The following is a 23877-nucleotide window of genomic DNA, read 5'->3' as shown; positions in this document are numbered from 1 at the left end:
TGGCCATCTCACACCCAGCTGCAAGGGCCTTTGTTTCTACCCTCAGTGTTCCTGGAGTCACTGTTTTAACCTTTCCATTCCCCTTTTACCTAAACATCTATTTACACTCTCTTCACCACAAGCCCTTTTCTACTGAGATCTAACCCTGCCTCACCATCACAGCACTGCTCCTAACCACCACCATGTGGAAACAGCCTACAGGTCCATCACTACATGAATGGATAAAGAAAACATGGAAAATGGACACGATTGGGATATTATCCAGCCACAATAAAGAACACAGGATATCTGCAGGAAAATGGGTTGAACTGGAGATACTCACAAAATAAATCAGATTAAGGTGAGCATTGTATTTTCTCTCATTTGCTGAATCTAGAGAAAAGCAAAAGTAACGTGAAAGCAGAATGGGATTGTAATGGAAGAGAAAGGATAGCCCAGGGCTAGAGCCATACCAGACTTCTGCCTGTGACACTCCAGATCTATAGTGTTTCTAGTCAGAGCCTCTTTCTACAGCTGTGTCCCTTAACTCCAAAGGAGACATGTACAGTCTCTGCTCCTGTCCATTCAGTGTGATTCCAGTTCCATCTTTCTCTTAGAAGCCACTGCCCTCAGCTTCTTGTCCCTGCAACCTAACTGCCGGCTGCCACTCCACCCCTCTGCTTTATCAGCACTCTGGGTCCATAAGGCTACCTGGCCTTTTCTGTCCTACACTGACACCATTGAGTATAGCAGAAACACATCGGCAGGTAACGGGGTGTCCAGGCTGGTGTGATCAGCAATGCGGGAGATCTTCAGGCCATTGGGTACCTTGCCCTTGACAGCATCAGGGCTTCACAGCTCATCAGCCCACTCTCTTTCCACTCTGGCCTAAGGAAAACAGCTGTAACCTCACACACTCCCACCACAGCTACCTTCCCACAGCATCAGGAGCAACAGAGCCAACCAACCCATTATGGACCAAACCCTCTAAAACTGTCAGCCAAAGCCAACCTTTTTTCCTCATATGTTGACTGTCTCTGATTGTTACAGGAACAGGAAGCTGACTAACATGGGGAGCCTGGGGTTACTCAGTTTCCTCTTGGGACACTCAAGTCTAGGTCTATTCTGACCTTATGTGGGCTAGCCTCATTCAGTCAATGACCTGAATAGAAGGACAGGCTCTGACAGCAGTGGCTTTGGGCTTGGACCACATCAGACCTCCTCTAGTGTCCTTCCCAGGATGCCTCTATAATAACATACACCATTCCTTAAAATTAACCTACCTATTCATTAATCTATTGACTGACCAAGTCTCTTACTGGTCCTGTCTCTCTGCAGGACCATAATTAATACAGACTCCCTGTAAGCAGAGCTGCTTGGCAATCAGGTGGCCAGACATGGAAGAGACGAAAGAGCATGAGGTGGGCTTCTTGTCTACTTCTTGGTCCCCTTCACCAGGTGACTGAGGACAGAAGACTTGAACCGAAACTCTACTTGTTCAAAGACAGGAACACTGCTGTCTAGCTCTCCACAGCACATTCCAGCACTCCAGAGTTCAGTATATAACGCTTCCCCCACCACTCACCAGTCATTCATTCATCTCAGAACACCCCTCACATATATGGATATATTCTTTCTTAACAGTCACACATCTGTTAGCATAGAAGATTCCCCCTCAGCTCTTTCTCCCTGATCCCAGCTCCCTCCAAAGTCATCAGACCTTGTTTGCAGCTCAGTATGCATCCTTGCAATGACTCCATCTATGAACTTATTGCGTGAGCACATAGCTGGAATGTATGTGCATTTTGTAACGGGGTGGTGTTTTTGGTATTAATCAACAATTTCCTTTCCTCCCTTGATAAATGGAGAGCTTTCTGTTCCAGAGCAGATGCATGTGAATACACAAATACTCTGCAGTAAGCAATGACCTGACAGACATACGTGTCTCACCTGGACAGCCACAGTAACTTCCTAACTCTGCAGCTCCCGCCCTCCATCCAAAAGCCCAGATCTGATTGGCCACCCCTCTGACTAGACCGCCCCCTCACTGTAGACTATTAAGAGTATACCTCCTACTGCCTTAAGATGAACAGCAAGTCACTCAGCAAGACTTGCAGGACCCATACCAATCCAGTCCGAGGCTGGTCTTGCTTCTCACTTTACTTCGCCATTCCAAACACAGCTTCACAGCTCCTGGAATACAGCACACTTACTTAACCCTGCCCCCTGATCCTTCATGCCCTCACCCACCCTGCATGCCTGGTAAAACCCTGCTGACTTCTAACCCTCTGCTCAGAGGGAGCTCCTATCTGAATCCATGCCTAACTTCCCCTACTGAAGTGTGCCCTCTTAGCTGAATGTGCACTTTTAATCCCAGTGCTTGGGAAGCTGAGGCAGGACGATTTCAAGTTCAAGGTCAGCCTGGGCTCTATAACACAATACTGTCTCCAATATTTTATCATCTTTATTGATTTAATCTCTTTTCTGCCCTGCCAGACAATACATATAAGTCATAAGGCCCTCATCTTATTTGATTTTTAAATCCCAAGCACCCAGTGATGTATGCAATAATATAATGGACATTTTATGGCTACAATAACTAATTTATTTTGTATTTTTTAATTGAGGCATGACTTGTTTGGTCCCAAACAACAGTTGAGGTGAATTGAAAAAGATATTGACACTATACCGATATCAACACTCCCCGCACCTCTCCCTGCCCCGGAGCTGAGGACCAAACCCAGGGCCTTGCGCTTACTAGGCAAGCGCTCTACCACTGAGCTAAATCCCCAACCCCCAATATCAACACTTTTAAAAGTAAATTTTCAATAAGGCAGGCAGAAAATGAAGGGTTGGAGACGGGGAGAGCCAGGGTGTCATTATTACACTCCCTGGGAATAAGCCACATGCTTGGATTTCTGTCAGCCAACAGCCAAAGCAGACACTTCCCAGAGACCGTTAGGTAAAGGAACCCAGCTGCTAGAGGTACGAGGAGACCTGATTTGGTTATAAAACAGAAATCTCTCCCCAGGAACCTCGAGGGGCATTACTATGTGATGGAAGAAGTAACAGCTGTAAATGTCTTTAATTTCTGTGGACTTATGCAGAGTGATGCCTCTCTTCGAGACTGAAGCATGTAGCATTAGCTCAGGGAAATTGGTATTATACCTGTCACCTTACCATCTTTCATCATTTTGTGTTAAGAATGCAAAATTCTGCTAGGCAGTGGTTGTGCATGTCTTTAATCCCAGCACTTGGGAGGCAGATCCCTGTGAGTTCAAGGCCAGCCTGGTCTATGAGGGAGTTCCAGGACAGCCAGAGTCACACACAGAGAAACTCTGTCTTTAAAAAAAAGAAAAAGAATACAAAATTCTGCCTCCCAGCTCCTCTGAAATGTGGCACTGTGTATTCTTAGCCACCATTACCCTAATCACTATGAACACTACAAGTTGTTCCTCCCATGCGACTGCACACTGTACCCGAGTGTCAGGCCCCTCTACATCCTTTCTAGCAAACACACCTCACAATTGACAGAGAACCACGTTTCCTGGAGCTGTTTCTCATGGACTCACACCAACACGCAATCCAGTTACTCCATGTTGCGAGTGATGCAGTTCAAAAAGATTGCCAGTGACAGCTGGCTGGGTCATGAGAAGACAGTTTTCCCACATCTATGACTCTCTCCTCTTACCGTATTTTGGACTATGGATGACCATGAGAACCTGATAAGATACTATGCACCTTCTCAGGAAAACAGCTTGCATCTGTTTTCAAGGCAATGAGGCCCCCTGAGGTGTACCCATGTTAAACTTCTCAAGCTGGGAGAAGATGCCGCCTCCGGGGCGGGCCACCCTATGGGAGGACTCTGTAAAGGTCCTGTGCTTTGGCCACATTGGAAAGCAGATCGAGTGCTTCCCTGTCAGCCAGGGGTGTGTTAGGCTCCTTCCAGAAAAACAGAGAGCTCAGAGAACACCCGGCCCCTTGTGGAAGCGGCACACAGGCCCAGGTTCTCCAGAACTCGGAAACACAAAAGCTCTCCAGTTCTACATCATTAAACACAGCCAAAAGTAGCTCAGGTCTGGAAAACAGTCAAAGTAGGTGTAACCAAACAGATATCCCAACTGTTTTTCCTTTTTCCCCAGGGGAGGGCCTGCCACACACTGTGTTCAAGGATGAGCTATGAAAGGGAAGGGAGTTGGGGTGCAGATTGACTTCCTGGCGAGGTGTCTGAAGGTTTCTGATTGGTGGATGAGAAGAGCTTCCACTCAAGAAGGAGCAGATAGCCTCCACCAGTGTCTGAGCTTTTTTCCCTGTTGCTGTGATAAAACAAAACACAACTCAAGAGACAAAGGGTTTGTGTGGCTCACAGTCCCAGCTTGTAGTCAGTCCACTGCGGCAGGGGAGTCACAGTGGCAGGAGCCATGTGCGCATGCTCAGGCATGCTAGTGCTCAGCTTCTCTCTCCATTCTGCACAGTCCTGGCTCCCCTGCTCAAGGGATGCCCACCGGTCTCCTCACATCACTAACAATCAAGATGATCCCTCCCAGACATTCTCAGAGCTGTGCTGGAGGTCTGCCTCCTAGGCATCCAGTTAACAGTTAACTATCTACCACCACAGCCAGTGTGGAACTATCGGAAGCCTGACCTAGGAAGAAGGGTTCCAGTTTGGGAGTGAATAGAGAGTAGAGAAAGAAAAGAAAAAAAGAGAAAAGTCTACTTCTGATTTCTACCATCTCCCAGAGTCTGTGGACCTGGCATGGGACAGAACTCAAGCCTTGGCACTTCCCCTCAGCGACACTCCCATACCTTCCCTGCAGTGATGAACTATACTCTCAAACCATGAACCAAGATAACCCCTCCCCCAAAAGGTGCTTCTTGTCAAATATTTGGCCACAGAAAAGTAATATAAAAATTGATACTAGTAAGTGGAGCACACATGAAGTCCTAGCACCTTGGAGGCAGACACAGAGGGAACTGCTGAGCATGAAAGGCCAGTTTGGGACACCTAGCAAGTCAGTGAGCTCCAGGCAAGCCAGGGTTGCATAGAAAAATCCTGTCCTATAAAAACAAGTGGGATCCTCACTGTGATAAACCTGGCCGTGTGGTTCACAGGCTCTGGAACTAGTTTGTAGGAATAATAAGGCAGAGTCTGAAGCTGTAGATTCAAGAAGCCCCAGAATGCTGAAAGCAAAACTTAATGGGTCATTCTGATAAGGATAAGGGAAACCAGAATGCCAACTAGGCATGAAAAAGTCCATGAGCTCTCAGAGGGAATAAGGACTCTACTGGAAATTCAAAGCCATTTGTGTTACCTTCTGGCAAAGTATCTTGCTGCCTTATAACCAAGCCTTACTAAAAAAGTCAGGTAAGGCTGAATTAAAAAATAACAGGCCAATTTGTTTGAGGAAGGAATCTTCAAACAGTATAGCATCCAGGCTACGCACAATATGGTTACTGCTCGATGCTTTAAACCAGATTTACATCGAGAAAGAACATACAGGAAAAATTAGCAATTTGGCACCAAAAAGAGGGTGGCTGGATTTAAGGCAGGGGACAAAGTGCTGTAGATACAGCCGCAGTGACCACAAGAGAGATTAATGCAAGGAGATAGCGTTCAATCGGCGGCGCTGCGACAAAAAAGAGGCCTGCAGGGCAAGACTATGGCCATCAAACGCTAGTGCTGCAGCAGAGACTCCAAGTTCCAGCACAGCCTTAAGGGAAGTGTTCAGCCAGTAGGGCACACGAAGGCCACTGCAGCTTTAGGGAGGGCGGTCAAGCTGCAGCCCTGGCAGCACAATTTAACCACATGCTACTAGTTTTGCAGACATGCAAAATGTAAGGATTACAAGATCACAGAGACCTAAACCTCCAGAAAGCCACAAAGGCTAGGCAAGGTGTAGCTGGGCCAGATTCTTCGTAAGGTGGCCCCGAGAGGCCACTGTGTAAAGCTGTGTGTATGAAGCCTAGTTGCAGTGGAGATCCTAGGAAGTAATAGATGCCAGGGATGTGGGCCATCCACCAAGGAGAGGTGCAGGTACTAAGTGTAGCCAAGAGAAAGGTCGCATGCTTTGGGCAGCAGAGCAGGACATGTGGGGCCACACTGGACAGGGTTTGGCAAAGCATAGAGTTTGTTCTCTCTGCTGGGTTTTATCTTGCCTGAGTTCAGTAGTTCCTTGTTCTGCCCATTTCTCCGTTTTGGGCTTTGGAACTTTAAACAGTGTTGGAACAGTAAGACTATGATGACTTTTGATGCTGGACTGAATGTATTTTGTAATCTGAGATGGCTGTGAGCCTATGGGAGCCACAGGTAGGAGATTATGGTTTGAATGGGAAATGCCCCCGCAGGCTCATGGGTTCGAATATTTGGTCTCCAGCTGGTGACACTGTTGTGGGAGGTTGTGCAACCTTTAGCAGGTAAAGTATCATTAGACGATGTGGGTTGCTGGGGGTGGAGTGCGGGAAGGGGCATCTTATGGTTATAGCCCTGATTTTGACCTAACCGTTCTGTTTCCCCACGGGCCTCCGAGTAAGCAAACGGCTTCACTTTCTTGCCGCCACAGCCACAAGCCACTGCCTCCAGAATGCTTCCTTCCCACGGTGTACTGCTCTTCCTGAAACAAAGAGCCAGAACAAAGCCTTCCTCCCTTTGGTTGCTTCCGATCAGGTATTTTGTCACAGTGAGAAGCAGTCAATACACCTAGCACGCACAAGGCCATGCGTTCAACCAATCCCTGTGTAGTGGTTTGAAAGAAAATGGCCTCCAAAGGGCGTGACCCTATTAGGAGGTGTGGCTTTGTTGGAGTGGGTGCGGCCTTGTAGGAGGAAGTGTGTCACTGTAGAGGCGGGCTTTGAGGTCTCATATATGCTCAAGGCACGCCCAGTGCCTTAGTTCACTTCCTGTTGCCTACTGGTCAAGATGGAGGACTCTCAGCTCCTTCTCTAGCACCATGCCTGCCTGCATGGCGCCATGCTCCCTGCCATGATGATAATGGACTGAACCTCGGAGACTGAAAGCTGCCACCTCAATTGAATGTTTTTCCTTTATAAGAGTTACTGTGGTCATGGTGTCTCTTCACAGCAATAGAAACCCTAAGACACCCCAGGATAATAAATAGATAAGTAAATTAGTATCACCATTTTCTCTTTTATACTATTTAGTGGGAAATGTGCTTCCAATGTATTACATGACATTAGATAATTAATAAACATTTAAAAATAAGAAATCAGCCTGGAGATAGCAATTTTGCTCAAAAGGCTGAGAAGTAAAAGTCATGATCATATTATATCAGATTTAATAGTGGGAACAGCAGTAACACTGTGATCAAGAAGTAAAAATAAAAACAGAAATAAAGCCGGAACCAGGTATCAGTGAACACTCTGTAAAGGGCTAGACAATAAAAACTTTAGGCTTTGATGGGCATTGCAGCCATTGCTGTGAAAAACAGCCATCGGTAACATCTAGACAACTGCGGTGGGCCCTGGCCTAAGAAGCTGACACATGGAGTTCTCCTGAAGGAAACGCAGTTCTCTTATCAGGTACGGCTCTGGGAAACGCTCATGTCCCATCACAGCTGACGGATGTCACCACTCTTCCACCAGAGTGCCTCAGTTACTCCTCATGCTCTGCTCTTTCCTCAGGATTCTCAATCCTGTTTCTGGAGCATTTGCTATTTACTACTAGAACCTGCATTCTAAGTTTCCTATCTTATGCTTTCTGCTTCCTATGGACCACTAGTGGCTAGGGGATTGTACACCAGGGCTCCCCTTGAGAAGTTCGTCTTGTTCTTCTGAACAGAAGAGAATAATGCTCAACTGTATCAACTAGACAGGGTATCTGAATAAATTCTCCAGCAAAGCATAAAGCCCAGCTGATAAGATGGTCTTAAAAGCCAAGTCATGTTTGTGAGCTCAAATGTTAGCTCCCAAATAACCCCTAAAACTGACTGTATTTGGAGAGAGGGCCTCTAAAGGGGTGCTTACATTCAAATGAGGTGGTGGTGACAGGACTATGGAGCTGCCTGCTTATCTTGGTGGCCCAAGAAACAGAGGCCAGGATGTAACTGAGGCTGGCTTCCCAGTGACTCACTTCCTTCACCGAGGCCCCACCCCATAAGGTTCTAGCACCACCCAGAAAGTACCACCAGATGGGAGCCAAGTGTTCCAGCACATGAGCCTGTGGGGGCATTACAGAGTCAAACCACAGCACCTAGAAAGTGCTCTACCACAGAGCTGTTACATTCCCAACCTTTTTCTGTGTTTTTAAATGTTGAAACAAGGTCCTGTTCTATGGCTCAGGCTGGCCTTGAAGATGCTGCATAGCTCAGGAGGACCCTGAACTGTCTCAGCCTCTAAAGTAGCCAAGCATGAAGGCCTGTGCCTACCTGCCTTGCCAAAACTGGTAATTTTGAGGAGAGCAAATCCTCATGCTACTGATGACATCACCTGAGTAAGTGGAACAGCGAGAGATAGCAGGAAGCCTTGTTCATAGGGTCTGAGGGGTAGAATGCTGTTGTGGAATATTAGTTTAAGATGTGTTACATTCGTTTATGCCGTGGAACATTTGTTTAATGATGCAAAGATGTGTTGCATTCTTTTATGTTGCATTTGTTTAACTCTGTGAAGCTGTGTTACTGTGCCTGTCTAAAACATTTGACTAGTCTAATAAAGAACTGAACAGCTGGGCTGGAGAGATGGCTCAGAGGTTAAGAGCACTGACTGTTCTTCCAAAGGTCCTGAGTTCAATTCCCAGCAACCACATTGTGGCTCACAACCATCTGTAATGAGATCTGGTGCCCTCTTCTGGCCTGCAGTCATATATGCTGTATACATAATAAATAAATAAATCTTTAAAAAAAAAAAAAAAAGAACTGAACAGCTAACAGTTGGGCAGAGAAAGGATAGGTGGGGCTGACAGGCAGAGAGAATACGTAAGAGGAGGAAGGGTTGAGAAAAGGGGCCATGGGGTTGGGGATTTAGCTCAGTGGTAGAGCACAAGGCCCTGGGTTTGGTCCTCAGCTCTAGGGGAAAAGAGAAGAGAGAGAGAGAGAGAGAGAGAGAGAGAGAGAGAGAGAGAGAGAGAGAGAGAGAGAGAAGGGGCCAGCCACACAGTCACAAAGCCAGACACAGAGTAAAAAGGAAAGAAAGATATACAGAAATAGTGAAATGTAAAAGCCCAGAGGCAAAAGGTCGATGGGATAATTTAAGAAAAGCTGGCAAGAAACAAGACAAGTTAAGGCTGGGCATTCATAAGAAAGAACTAACCTGCGCGTGTGTGATTTATTTGGGAGCTGGGAGGTAGGGCCCACAAAAGAGCAAAGAGTGAAAAAACAACGGAATGCTGTCTGCAGAACGGACTGGTTCCATGTCCAGAAGATTCAAATGCACATCCCCTGAGCCTTTTCAAGCTCTTTAACATGGATGCATTCTTCAGTATGTCAAGCAAAATCAGAAATTTGGATCTCGCTGCCACAAAACCAGCGAGATTTTCACATTTCTGTCCACGTGGAACTCTGCCATGAGCCTGTATTCAAAACAAAAAGACTCTAGAATTCACAATCCATTGCTTGTTATCATAGACAGAGATTATGGCTTGAAAAGCCTAAAGTAAAAAAAAAAAAAAAAAACCAAAACTTTTCTTACCTGTAAAATGAGAAATAATCCTTGACTTAGAAGTTTGTCTTTGAGGTTTAAAAGATTCTATTTCTAAAGATGAAACGGAGCATGCCCTCAAAATTTTCATTCATTCATTCATTCATTCATTCATTCATTTATTCATTCTTGCAGTCAATACTCAGTTATGGTCCTGAGATAGAGTGCTGAAAGCTGAATACCTGGCCTCTAATCTGCCGCTCAGTGTAGGACTCTCCATTATCTGGACAGGGCTAGATGGATCCACGAATCCATTATGGCTTTCGTATCAACCCGTTCAGAAATCAGCATGTGCCTTTAACACTTTCCTGCCTTTAACAGTTGAAACTATGCCACTGCGGTTTGTTATTTTTAATCCCGACACCTTCTGTAGACTGTTTCTTCACATATGAGTAAACTCAACCAAAGCAAAGCTGCCTTCACAACCCCTCTCGAATTAAATTCCAATTCTATATTAGTGGGTTTTGAATAGCTGAAACGAATAAATAAGAAATAAGGTTAAGAGGTCTCACATTCAAAATGAAAGCTTTAAACATGACTTACACAAAGCCTCTCTAAGCATCTATTTCCAGTAAACTGAAAGGTAACAGAAAACACCAACCATGTAAAATGCAAGGACATACCACCCCCAAACGAGAACCTCCAAAGTCAAAGGGGCCTTTCCTCAAGCCCCCCCCCCATTCATTAAGAAAATGACACCTTCCCCAGCATAGACAAGCACATGCAACACTCACGTGCATCCTATGCACACACCTTTTTAAATGAGACCAAGGCTAGAAATAGCTGTAAGAAAAATTTAAAACTGCATTAAAATACAATAGAAAAAATAAGGGTGAAAGAAGACACATGCCAGGTACTGTTCTAAGGATACTATATATGAGATACATAATACTTCTATGTAGTAGAGAAATTGATTCTATTTCTAACTCATTACAAAGTCTGCTCACCAGGTAGTATGATACCTAAAGTGATGTTTGTTTTCTATTCATTTTAATAAGTATATAAAATACTTTTCCAGCTTGTTTTCTTTTTCTTTCTTTCTTTTTTTTTTTTTGGTTTTTCGAGACAGGGTTTCTCTGTGTAGCTTTGGAGCCTGTCCTAGAACTTCATCTGTAGCCCAGGCTAGCCTTGAACTCACAGAGATTCATCTGGCTCTGCCTCTCAAGTGCTGGGATTAAAGGTATGTGCCACTACCACCCGGCCTTTTATTTATTTTTATTTTTTATTTTATTTTATTTATTTTATTTTTTTCAGAGCTGAGGACCGAACCCAGGGCCTTGTGCTTGCTAGGCAAGCGCTCTACCACTGAGCTAAATCCAGCTTGTTTTCACATACCCCGGCACTGTCCCCTGAAAAGGAACTTTGTTATGGAGGTGCTGCTCCTCTCTGTCAAGTTCTTCCGGTTCCTATTTGTATAATGACCGTGACAAAACCTGTGAATTGTTTCCTGTTTGTAAAGTGATTCAGCTTGGAGAGGAGGCAAAGGAGACAGTTATTCAGCGCTCTCTCTCCACCCTCCCCTGCAGACATCCCATCACAAAGAGTCTGACTCACTGTCACACAGTGAGTTTTGCAGATTGTTATGATGAATACTGCCTCATAAATCTGAGGGAAGCGCTCTGTGCCATTTCCTCACAGCCAAGAAGGATACCAACAACGGTGCCAGACATCCTCGGCCCTCCTTTATAAAGTGGTTCTGGTTTGCCACTGGGAGGAAAAGTGACCTGGGCATTAAGGTGCCTGAGTCAAGTGTGCACCCCCGGGTCTGCATTCCTCCGTGAAGTTATGGGGAAGCACTCTGGCTTCCTCTGTGAGAGGACAGTGGAGCAGAGCATCTAGATCAAATAGAAGCAGGGAGTCCTCCCCCAGAGCCGAGGAGAAAGTCTTCCTCAGGAGCAAGTGACTGGGACAGAGGGGCAGGGTCGCTGCAGCGTTGCTTCCTCAGACCGATGAGAAGACCAACGCTCTTACAAAAGAATGGGGGGGGGGGGGCTCTCATGGCCACTCTCATTTCACGTACGGCACACGCCGCAGCATGCTTCTGAACGCCCCGGTACTTCGTTCTGACAGTTCTCACCTAGCATGAGGTAAAGAAAGATGAAACAGAAAAGGGGAGAGAAAGGAGAAAGGGAAAGGCGGTGGAAAGAGGACCAGGAAAGGCAAAGAAAGGAGGTAGAAGAGAAGGAGATGAGAATGGAGGGCGGGACGGCAACAGGGAGGGGAGGCAAGTCGGTTGGCTGAACCCTCATACACCTCACACTGACCCTGCAGCCAGCTGCTGAGCCACAGGGAGCCTCAAGTGAGTAACAGCCGGACTCCCAGAACAGAGGAGGACATGTGGAGCTACCAGGGAACAGCCAGTGTCTAGGTTACCTTCGTGCTTTAAAAATCCCATATCAGCTCAACCCAACTGGGACAAGTGATGATAACTTAGTGAAGTGAGTTATGGACAGCACACAGGACCTGGGCTGGGAGCAAAAGAAGACAGGGTTCCAGCTATAGAGATCATCCTGGCTGAACCTGGGGCATGACCAGGAGGCTGGATGGCGGGTGAAAAGCCCTGGCTGGCTTGTTGGGCAAATGGTTAACCCAGCAAACATTTTTGAGTGACCACTGTGTGTGAGGGTGGACTAAAAAAATCTGACCTAATCCTTCCCCTCAAGGAGTTCATAGACCCAGTTCAATAGACAAACACATAAACCATCAGATAAAGATGAGGCGCCAAGCACTATGGGAAAACAGATCCCTTAAGCTCCCCCTGTGAAGGCAGAGGAAAGGGTGACAGAGAACTCTTGAGGTCGTTCATATAGGACCTTCCCAGAGAAAGTTAAGAATGGGAGGGGAGAGGGTGAGAGAGGGGAACTGAGAAGAAAAAGAGTTTGGAAAATTTGAATTACATTAGGAAAGACCAGCTGTGGAGAGAGGTGAACATGGGCAGCTGACAGGGAAGAAGATGCTGAAGGATCTGGGGATGGATGGTAAGGTTAAACTGTCTATTTAGATTGTGAAACAAGTAGGAAGGGAGTCTCAATGAGGAACTGTCTAGATCAGATGGGGCTGTGGGTGTGTCTGTGGGCTTGTCTGTGGCCTGTGGGACTACCTTGATTATGTTAACTGATGTGAGAGGACTGGCCACCATTCTCTGGAGCTAGGTCCTGGGCTGTATTAGACTGTCAGGAAAGTGAGCTGAATAGTAAGCTTGCATGCCTTCACTTCTCTCTGCTCGACTGTGGATGGATTTGATTAGTTGCTCTAAGTTCCTGACACCTTTAGTTTCCTGCTAACCTGGAATTGTGAGCTAAAGTCACTTTTTTCTCCTTAAATTGCTCCTCGTTGGGTATTTTAACACCACAACAGAAAGGAAACTAACACAGCCATATTTGAGACTATCAACAGGTTTACTTAATGCTTCAGGGAAGTAGCAGGAGAAATGAAGAGTGGGACAAAGAAGAACCACAAAGACTGGGAGACAGACCCAAGTATGTATGCATACACATGCATATTGAGGAAGTATGCAAGTGTGTGCATGCATACACATGTATATTGAGGAGGTATATAAGTGTGTACATGCATACACATGCATATTGAGGAAGTATACAAGTGTGTGCATGCATGCACATTCATATTGAGGAGGTATATAAGTGTGTACATACATACACATGTATATTGAGGAGGTATATAAGTGTGTACATGCATACACATGCATATTGAGGAAAGGGCAAGGCGGCTGCTATGGGTCTCTGGCATCTAGAAAAGCAGCTTAACTAGACTTGGAAACTTGATGGGGGAAAGGAGCCAGTATGAGGTAGTGACACGTGACACTGAGGCTGTGGTGAGGTGCCTGTCCTTAGACAGGGGAAGCACAGGATCACAAGAGACTAAAAATGATGTGCTGAAGAAATTCTAGAACATAAACAGAAAGAAGAAGGGAGGGAGAGCATAAATCAGAGAGACAGGGAACAGACAAGTGAAAGACCAGACACAAGAGAGCATGCAGGGAAATCAGCTGGGCAGGAACACCCTTAGTGTACTGAGACCAAAGGATTCCCAAGAAGCCAGAGGCAGGCAATAGTGCCATATGTCATAGGAGGGTGGCATACTGGGAGAGGCCACATGACTGAATGTAGTAGGATATTATTTTAAGGTGTGTTACTTTTGTTTGTGCTGCATTTGTTTAACTCTGTGAAGCTGTGTTACTGTGCCTGTCTAAAACATGAGATTGGTTTAATTAAGAACTGAATGGCCAATAGCAAGGCGGGAGAAAGGATAGGTAGGGCTGCAGGCAGGGAGTACAAATAGAAGGAGAAATTTGGCAGGAGAGATCAAGGAACTAGAGAGGAGGAGGACAACACCAGGGACCAGCCACACAGTCAGCCATGGAGTAGGAGTAAGCTTTATAGAAGTAAGAGAACAGGAAAAGCCCAGAGTAAAAGGTGGATGGGATAATTTAAAGAAAAGCTGGCTAGAAATAAGCCAAGCTAAGGCCAGGCATTTATAATTAAGAATAAGCCTCTGTGTGTGATTTATTTGGGAGGTGGTGGCAGATCCTCCAAAAGAACAAAAACAGCACCTGAACTGGAAGCAAATCTCCCAAATGATGGACACAGAATCCTACTGCCAGGATGCGGTTAAAATGGGTTATTACAAAATGAAAATCAGGTAAAGTGGAAGGAAGTACAGGACTTCAGGGTTTGAACCACTGAGAAAGAATTAACAGCTCTCAGAACCCCAAGGAAAAGTTATCCTACAGCACATAGTGCCTAAAAAAATTCTGAATGCTCCTGGCCATGGTGGCTCACAGCTGTGAATGCTCCTGGCCATGGTGGCTCACAACTGTAATCCCAGGACTCAGGAAGCTGAGGCAAGGAGATCACCAAGGGTTCCAGACCAGTTTGTGCTACAGGGGAAGACTCTTGTCTCAAACAAGACAAAACACTGGGGCTGGAGAGAGACCTCAGTGACTAAGAGCATGTGTACTGTTACTGAGGCCCAAAGCTCAGGCCCCAGCACAGGGTCACTCACAACATCTGTAGCTCCAGCTCCAGGATCTATTCTCTCTTCTGGCCACAATGGGCATGCAGTTGTAAAACAGACAGACAGACAAACAGACAGACAGACAGACAGACACACACACACACACACACACACACACACACACACACACACACGATTTTTCCAAATCTAAAACAAAAATTGTAAATGCTTTTAAAGAAATCAGAACTGCTAATAAAAGTTGTACGGTTCATTCTTCCTGAGTAATGACTCATCTTTCCATTGACTTTCCTTAGAAAAACCCACCTCCAAGATTCCCTAAGTTTCCCAACTATAACCGGGTTAGATATAATTATCTCAAGTGAAGTCTAAGGGAGACACCAGAGTCTAGACCCCTCAGCTGAGGAGCTATCCATGGGGATGCTGTCATTCTCCAACACTCAGGGTGCACGGAGTTCAACTCATCTCATGGAGATGGCTGGGTTCCTCCAGAAGCCCCAGCATCCTCTCACAGGGCCTGAGTTACCAACAAAGGACAGGAATCCCACGGAACCTAGCTGGATCATCACTCCTCTGCAAATATTTCTCATAAATAAACCACCTCTTTAGGGGGTAATTTAAACTATTACTAATAAACTTCTATTATAAATTAATATAAGATTAATTTTTAATTAAATCAAAATTATTCTTAATAGTTCAGTTACACATGGGATGTAACCCTTACTTTCAACTCATCTTTCTTTATGCTGTTAATATCCACAATACCTTGAAAACCTGGAACTTTTACTGAGGAATTCTACTGGACAATCCAGGACAGAGGTTAGTGTGGGGTCAATAACCCTCTGAAAAGACACACACATATATTCCAGGTTTCTATAAACAAGTGAGCAAGCAGCAGGGTCACAACAGGCAAGTCACCTTTTGTAGGAAGAGTAGCAGGTCGCCTAGGATGAGACATAAGTTAAACACAGGCTATCGGCTCACTGTTGCTGCACTTCTGACTAAAAACATCAGACGAGGGGTAGAAACAGTCCAGTGTGATTTCTAAGAGCCACAGTGTGTGGCTCAAAGGGGAAATCACAACCTGCTCTTAAGTCCTCCTAAGTTCCAGAAGCATCTGTAACATAGCTCAGAGGGTCCCTGGACACAATTATTAACAATAACTCTGACAGGCAGTTATTAGTTGCTGAGCTGACAATGGGCAGAAGAAGGAAATATCCCAAGTTACAGCCAATTCTTACTGTCTAGTGCTTGCCTGGAGTTCTGTAGGTATACGAATTATTTCTAATTTGTTACTAACACAAGTGAAACCATTTCATATAACCTGAAAACCATTTTGTGTGACTTGAAATAATGTAATGCTTTCAAGAGAGGAGGAAGCCACAAAGCAGCTCCAGTGTGAGCCAAGCCCAAGACAAACATTGGTATGTATGCTAATGCACCAGCTCCAAGGCTGGGAGGCTCAGTAGCTAGCCCAAAGCTAATAACTACTAGAGTAATACAAAAATTGGAACTTTGTAGACAGTTCCCAGGATTGTACCACCATGTTCCTGAGACACATCTCAAGCCCCTTTGCTGATTTCCATTGGCAAGAGGATCCTGCAACTGCCACTGTGTGACTCTGGCTTACTTAGTTCTCACATACCTATCTGCCAGCATTAGCCCCTTGTCCCACATCCTCAAGGACCTTCTGGGACCACCTCAGTGGTGCCATCCTCCTGGCCCACTATAGCTAAAGGACCTTATGGTGGCTTTCTCATCGGAGAGGATTTCCCAGTGAAAACCTGCAGTTTGTTCTGCCTAACCAACCAACACTTCCCTACTTGGTGAGATGTCTACTTACATGAGATCGCCACAACCTTTATAATAACATGGTATTGTAAGAAAGGTTTATGTGAATAAAGTAGCCCATATTCGACAGGCAAATCTGCTATGAACATCCTAATCACCAAGCACATTGCAGCTCACTGGCCCGGACTCTGCATAATTGCTTTGCTAAAAAATAAATAAATAAATAAATAAATAAATAAATAAATAAATAAATAAGCACACACACATTTGAACAGAATATGCTAATGAGGTTAAGATGTATGCCCCAGATGTGCTCATTCCAGAGTCACAGGCTTTTACCCAGGCCAGCCGCCTTACAAGTGTGTGCTACAGGCTGAAGAGGCCTGGGAAGAACGTTGGAAAATCAACAAGGACAGGAACTGGGAAAAGATAAGAAGACTCCCGGCATGTACAGCCACCATCCCTCTGTCAGCATCTTCTGTAAGTGGAAGGCAGTTTCCCCTAGCAGGGACCCTAAATGCCTGGGCCAGCCCTGCTGATGACAACTTCCCAGCATCATTGTGGACTTTCGCTTGTGAAGTACAAAGCTTGGTTCTGGTTTGTTGACTGTATTTACAAGATTTTGTTTTCAAGTTGAACTTTAAAATCATATCTGTCCGTGTTGCATGACATAATCAGAGAATACTCAGATCGTCCCAGTGTCAGAGGTCTGGTTATATAACGGATGTTTTATAAACCCAACAAAAGCCCTCAGGGCACATCAGAAGGGGATGTTGCCTTCTCTAGGCTGATGTCACTTGGCATTGAGTGCATCTTTAAAGACTCCTAAGGTGTGGTAATATCTGTGACTCATGAATTGTCCTTTCTCTCTGTACAGATTACATGATTTCCAGGATTAATAAGCTCTGAGAGTCTGACCTCATTTGTTTACTGCACACAAACAGCATTACAGTAAATACCATGCTTATTAAGGCAAATTGGCAGGAACCACTTGCCAGATATGACCAAAGCAGGGAAAGGCCGAAGCATCGAGAATCGTTTAATGAATGGATGCATTTACACAGGGCAATGGAAAAGCTAAGGCTGCTTTGCCTGGAATCCTCAGAAAATAGCAATAGTAGGCTCACAGAGCCCTTGAAGCAACTGGCCCTCAGTGTCCCGAGGAAGCTCGGCCACAGGCATCCCCAGGGCACCATGACTACGGGATGGGAGAGTGCAAGGAGGCTGCAGAAGCAGGCCCAGCAGGCTAGCGGCCAGGTGGGCAAGAAGCTGGGTCAGGAGAGTGAGTCAGGGGAGTAACTCAGGCAACTGGCTACCACTCTGAGCCTCTATAAAACGAGATCTGTGAATTTCACAGCCCATGTTTTTATTTTTGGCGCTGTGCAGAATGTGTGCAGCGGCAAAGTGTAGAAAGCAAGCTGACCTGTCCATCATCTCCACTCCTCATGGGTGTGGGCTAACCATCAACCTCTGCCAATCCCTGGTTCCCCGATGCCTGGAAGCAGAGAATTGTTACCAATGAGCAGTTAGGGTTAGCTCGGGGTAGATCCAGCAGTTCTAACTACCTTCCTTTCCCCTAAGTAAGAACATCTGGAATAGATTTAATGCTAGCATGTCTGTAAGCAGCCCACATCTCACACTCCTCCACATGCCGTACATGCTGCTTGGGATAAAAAGGTTCTCTCCCTTGGGACATCTCACATCACCCCCTGCTCAAAGCTTCAGAGCAGACACAATGTAATGCATCCCCAGGGGCATTGGAAGAGGCTTGCTGAGATCCAGAACAAGGATGCCAAGAGGAAGGTGTGTGCACAGCACATGCGCTGGAGAAGCAGGCTACAACCACTTGGAGCACCTTGTTTTGATCACAGCTCCCCTGTCAGGTAAAGATCTTCTAGGCCTGTAAACACAAAGGTGCAGAAAATGAGCCCCTCTGAGTGAAAAGAACTTGAGGATCAGCCAGGAGTGGAGCACCACTGACCATCAGCAACTCTGCAAACCTGGAAACACCTGTGTTTGGTTGTCCTCTCTGGCCTCCCTTCCAGAATGTTCACACCTGCCCCTACCTTGCTCCTTCTGTAGCTGAACTTCACTACTCACCTAGCCAGCACCCACTATGTGGATCCTAGGCTTCCAAGCATGCTTCCCAGAACTCCCTGGCACTCATGACTTCATTCAGAGTCACAGTCTTACTTAGGCTTACTGTTGCTGTGATGAAACACCATGACCAAAAGAACCTTGGGGAGGAAAGGATTTATTTGGCTTACATATCTTGGATCACAACAATTCTTTGTGGGAAGCCAAGGCAGGAACTCAGACTGAGTGGGAACCTGGAGGCAGGAGCTGATGCAGAGGCCATGGAGGGGTGCTGCTTACTGGCTTGCTCAGTCTGCTTTCTCATAGAACCCAGGACTACCTGCCCAGCATGGCACCACCCCACCATGGGCTGGGCCCTCTCCCATCGATCACTAAGACAATGCCTTGCAGGTCTGCCTACAGCTGATCTTATGGAGGTATTAGGAAAGCACTGTGCTGACTCCAGCTCCTGTCACGCTGACATTGACACCAGCAGAGGTGGAGCAGAGGCATCATCGGATTATGCCTGCCTTTCAGAGCTTTCTGCACCTTGGAAGAGATATGAACAGAAAGGAATAAATCTCAGGTGATAGAGTTCTGGGTCAACTTGACACTTTGAAGATTAAGACCACAAGGAGCTGAGAATCTGAGCCATTAATGCAGTGGGAAAGTGGCTGCTTTTATTTCCCAGTATGTTTAGGGAAGTGTGAGGTTGAGGAGATACTGCCAATTTGCCCTCACCTACAGTTTCCTGTATTTTTCCCTTGAGCCTCGTTCTGACCTGCTCAGCCATCAGTGTACCTTTTTCATGCTAGGAAAACACACTGTACATAAGGTTATGTCTATGGGAGACTGCACAAAAATGATCAATGATCTCTTTGGTATTCTTGTCGGGAAAAAGATGTCCTCTAGGAGAGTTAGTTGTTGGCACACATCTGGATGAGTTATTCTATTCTTGACTGTCAGCATCCTCTCTTTGCTAATGATCGTCAGGAAAATCTTGGACCTAGTTCTAGAATGTTTTAGTTGTGTGCATGTTCTGAAGACTGTAGGGTGTTTAATATCTTGGGCCCCTATCCACTGAAGACCCAGGAATTCCCCCACTAAACAGCCAGGAGTGTCCCCCATTGAATGCCCAGAAGTATCCCTCACTAAACACCCAGAATGCTCCCCACTAAACACGCAGGAGTTCTATGCTTTAAACACCCAGAGTACTCCCTCACTTTAAACACCCAGGAGTATCCCCCAGGAGTGCCCCCCACTAAACACACAGGAGGGTCCCCTACCAAATGCCCAGGAATGCTACTCATTAAACCCCAGGAACACACCCCATTAAAGACCAGGAGTGTCCCCAATAACTACCAGAAGTGCTGTTTTAGGTTATGGTGTCCACAAATGTCTCTAAGAGTTACCAAATTACTCCACTTGAGAATCATGGAGTGATAGACTACAAAATTGGGGGGCTGGAGAGATGGCTCAGCAATTAAGAGCATTCGCTGCTCTTGAAGAGGACCTGGGTTCAGATCCCAGCACCCAGGTGATGATGGCTCACATTAATCCTAATTCTAGTTCCAGGAAATCCAGCACCCTCTTCTGACCCCCATGAGCACTGCTTGCAGGTGGTGCACATACATCCATGCAGGCAAAACACTCATACACATAAAATAAATCTAAAAAGTAAAATTTAAGAAAAATTACAAACTGAGCTGAGCATCATTACACATGGCCAATCCCATGATTATAAGACTTATAATTCTATAAGCACTCAAGAGGCAGGAGGCCAAGGCAGGAAAATCTCTAGTTTGAAATCAGCATAGTGAGGCCCTACCTAAAAAAAAAAAAAAGAAAAGAAAGAAAGAAAGAAAGAGAAAAGAAAAAGAAAAAAGGTCCAAAATCACACTCAATATTTGTGAAGAATGCACAGTTGTTTTTACAGTATAGCAATATGTTATGTAACTCAGAATTATCCCCACTCACCTCTGTCTTATTATAAGGTAAATGACTTCAAAGAAAAAATAATTCTGCAGCTAATACAGCATTCAAAAACAAGAGCATTAGGTAAAGCTCTGAACAGAGCCCAGACTGGAAGATGATTCTTCTGCCCTTAGTCATGAAACAGGCTCTTCAAACAATGCATGCTTTAGAAAAGAATAAAACCACCTGGGATGCACATGCCACTTGGCCCAGCAGTTGAGCCGTGACAGACAAATCTCAAAGACAAAGACACATTTTTCTAACATCGGCTCTACACTAAAAGAGAGAAACAGTGCTAACTCATATTAATAGCTTTCAAGCATCTTTTCAATTGATAAGGTTTTCCAAATTAGAGCAGGCCCAAAACAAATAATAGACGTACAGTCTCTTAGTGGTCCCTATGAAGCAAGAGGTAGCAGCAAGATGCTGGGCTGTGTGGACACAGCAGCTATACCAGCAGTGATGACAGAAACCATGGTGCCACACTTTAAAAGAAGAAAGCATCGGGATAAGGTTTTACCATAAAAAAAATGTGAGGAGATAGGTATTTTTTTTAAACCCATTTAAACATCACACAGTGTGTGGAAAATCACCCTACCTCATTCATATGTACTTCTTTTATATTTTATGTCAGTTAAATTTTCTATTATGCTCTAAAAATACTCAGCAATATGAAAGTGTATGTCACATACGTAGGACAGCTCCTTTTGTTTGTGGGGCATTCTGGTCTTTCTGCTCCTTAAATAGTGGATAGAGTTCCCTGGGCAACTTAAGATAAAGAAAGAGCTCCTAAATGGAAAACTCCAGGACCCCGGAACTCAGGTCTTGACCACTCTTCTCTCAGGTGAAAAAAAAGAAAGAAAGAAAGAAAAGAAAAGTCAGACCTCTACCAGAACCCTTAAAGATAAAGGCAGCCTTTTAAGCAGATGTTTTAACTACTTGTTTTAACCGCAGGTCGTCTCTCTCACCTCCACCCTTAGATACCTAAACCAGCCCGCTGGGGCCTCTTCTAGCCAGTGGCTGTCCAAATGTAGCTTCTGGAGGAGCACTGCTGAGAATACAAACTCAGAAATGCAGGTGTTTCATCCCCGACTCTGGGGCTGGGTCCAACCTGGTACAGCCAACGCTGCAGGTGATAGCCTTAAAGTGGAGCCTACTGATTTAGGACAGTTTCTATATCCACGATCGGGTATATTTTTATTACATAAATTGAAGCTGTAATTTTTATCTCACCCTCAATCCACCGCAAGGTAGGTACCCCCACTTCAGCGCTGTCAAACGATCTGCTCTTGACTTCACACTGAACCGAGGTCTGTCGCGCTTTACTAAGGAAGTCAAAGGTTGGTTCGCTAGTCTCTTGTCTGTTTTGACTCCCTTAGCTTTCCTCTTTGGAATACCCTGGAGAAGCTGGGTGGGGGAAGAGTGTGATAGCTGTGAGGGTAAGGACCACATCCCTCTGGTCACCAAGTCCGAACTGAAGTGCAAGGCTCAGCTGAAGAACAATTCGGCCTGCCTCCGTTTCCCCGGTGACTGCAGAATGCCAAGGAGTTCCAGAGTCCTGCCTGAGACACGCCTACCCCCCACCCCCACCCCACTCCCAAGAGCAGCGGACCCCTGGCCTCTAGCATCCTAGCATCCATGCTGCAGCAGGTGGCCTGTGAGGGACCAGAGACTAGGGAGCCAGCCCACCTGGAGCTGAGGGAGGAGGTGCAGGGCGAGGACCCTATTCCTGAGGGCTCGGGAATGGAGCTGCTCCCCGAGTCCCTGGGTCCCCGGTGCCTAGGGGCTGAAGGGCGCCTCGCCTCAGTGTCCCCACGTCCTCGAGGGCTAGGGAACGGGTGGGAGGTGACGGCTCACCGTGTGGGTCGCTCTTCTCGCGGACGCCGTCCACGCGGCCGTCGGGGTGGATGCGCAGGAAGAAGCCCCCGTTCTTGCAGTAGAGCCGTTTGGGGTCCTTGAAGTGGCCAGGCGGGAAGACGGGGTCGCCGTCCTCCGGCAGTGCGGGAAGCGTGGTGATGCCGCCGGCGGCCATGGTCCCTCCGCGGCCCCGGGACCCCGCTGCGGCGGCTCGCGGGGCTCCCCGGCCCCGACCCCGGCCTCGGCCTCCCAGCGCGGCTCGCCCTCGGGCAGCCAGCCTCCCGGTTCACGTCCCGCACAGGACTCTGCCAAAAAGCCGAGAACCCCTGTGTGGCACTGTGGCCCGGGACCGCGTCACCCCAAGTCCCCGCCTGCACCCTAGCCCGGAGCGCCCCCGCCCCGCGCGCCGCCTCCTCCCCACGCCCGGGGCCTGAAAGCTGCAAGGAATCTGTCCGTCCGGCTCGGCGGAGTTTTCTCCAGTCGACTGCGGTGACGCAGCTCCTAAAATTTAAATGCAACTTTCTCTCTCGCTTTCCACACGTCTGTCTGCCTTTTAACACAGCGACGCGCCTTCCAACCCCGAAACAGTAGAAAGGGTCTGATCTAGGGAAGGATCGAGTCCGGCTTTGGAAATCTACAGTCCCCGCAGAGCGCAGAGGCCGAGAAGGGGGCGCCTGAGTTTCCTCTCTGGGCGCCCAGCCGGAGACAGCGTGGGAAGATGAAAACGGTCCTCAACACGTAAAAAAAAAGCCCGGAGCTGGTGCTTGCCCTGCCTCAGTTGTTAGATGTTTCTTGGAAAGAACTGACTCTCACAAAATTGCAGTTAATTGCGGTTGGTGATTTTTAGTAGACCCTAATAGGCTGTATGTACATTGAGATTCTCCGCATCTCTGTTTGGAAACTAGGTGCTACTCTCCCCTAGGTCCTTCTAGGTCCTCCTCTCTCCTGGGAGCACACCTCATCAGTGAGGGTGATTACCAAAATACCAGTTGGAAAATCTGCACACATTAAGTGTCCATGCTCAAAGTGTCTTGAGATGTGCAGTCCGTGTCAGGGTAAGGCCAGGAGGGTGGATTGGAGTAACTGCTCTGAGGAGTCAGACACCGCAGAGTCCCCCACCTCGGGGAAATGCAGACTTACGGAAGCTTCTAGAAGTGCCATTGCACGTTAGCTGGAAAAGGTCATCCTGAAAGGCATCTGCTTTTAGTCTCCACGGAGGTCTTGACTCAAGTGTGTGATTAGCTAATTAGTAAGTTCCCCAAAGCTTTAAGACCAAGCCTTTTCTCCCGCCATCAGAGGAGTTTGTGCATGTTCATTTCCCCCTTGTCTCCGGCTAGGCTCACGGCGGAAGCCCCTACGACATGAGACAAATGAACATATAAATCTGGAATCTTGGAAAGGAAACAAAGTCCCAAAGCTACACAGGGACCTGTATCTTTCACCTGGGGGAAGTTGTGTGTAATTGTGGAGAAGAGTGATTGAAGGGGATACCATCTATGGGCACAAGCTGGTGTTTTTTTTTTTTTTTTTTTTTTTTTTTTTTTAACTCTTTACTCTTTG

General features: G+C 46.4%; 1 protein-coding gene across 2 annotated transcripts in view; it reads right to left on the bottom strand.

Annotated features, from left to right (window-relative positions):
- The window catches only part of Fgf2 (fibroblast growth factor 2), a 63207-nt gene extending 40230 nt beyond the window's left edge, over positions 1 to 22977 (bottom strand). The window contains exon 1 of one of the 2 annotated variants that reach the window (XM_028889832.2): positions 22318 to 22977. In XM_028889832.2, coding sequence (XP_028745665.1) covers positions 22318 to 22492 — 175 coding nt within the window. In that variant the 5' untranslated portion in view covers positions 22493 to 22977. The remainder of the gene's footprint in view (positions 1 to 22317) is intronic. The other variant, XM_028889831.2, reaches the window with a different exon arrangement.
- Between the last annotated feature and the right edge of the window lie 900 nt (positions 22978 to 23877).

This window comes from Peromyscus leucopus, chromosome 6, assembly GCF_004664715.2.
Source record: "Peromyscus leucopus breed LL Stock chromosome 6, UCI_PerLeu_2.1, whole genome shotgun sequence".
Classification (NCBI taxonomy): domain Eukaryota; kingdom Metazoa; phylum Chordata; class Mammalia; order Rodentia; family Cricetidae; genus Peromyscus; species Peromyscus leucopus.
The sequence above is the reverse complement of the archived record's forward strand: the minus strand, read 5'-3'. Positions and strand labels throughout refer to the sequence as shown.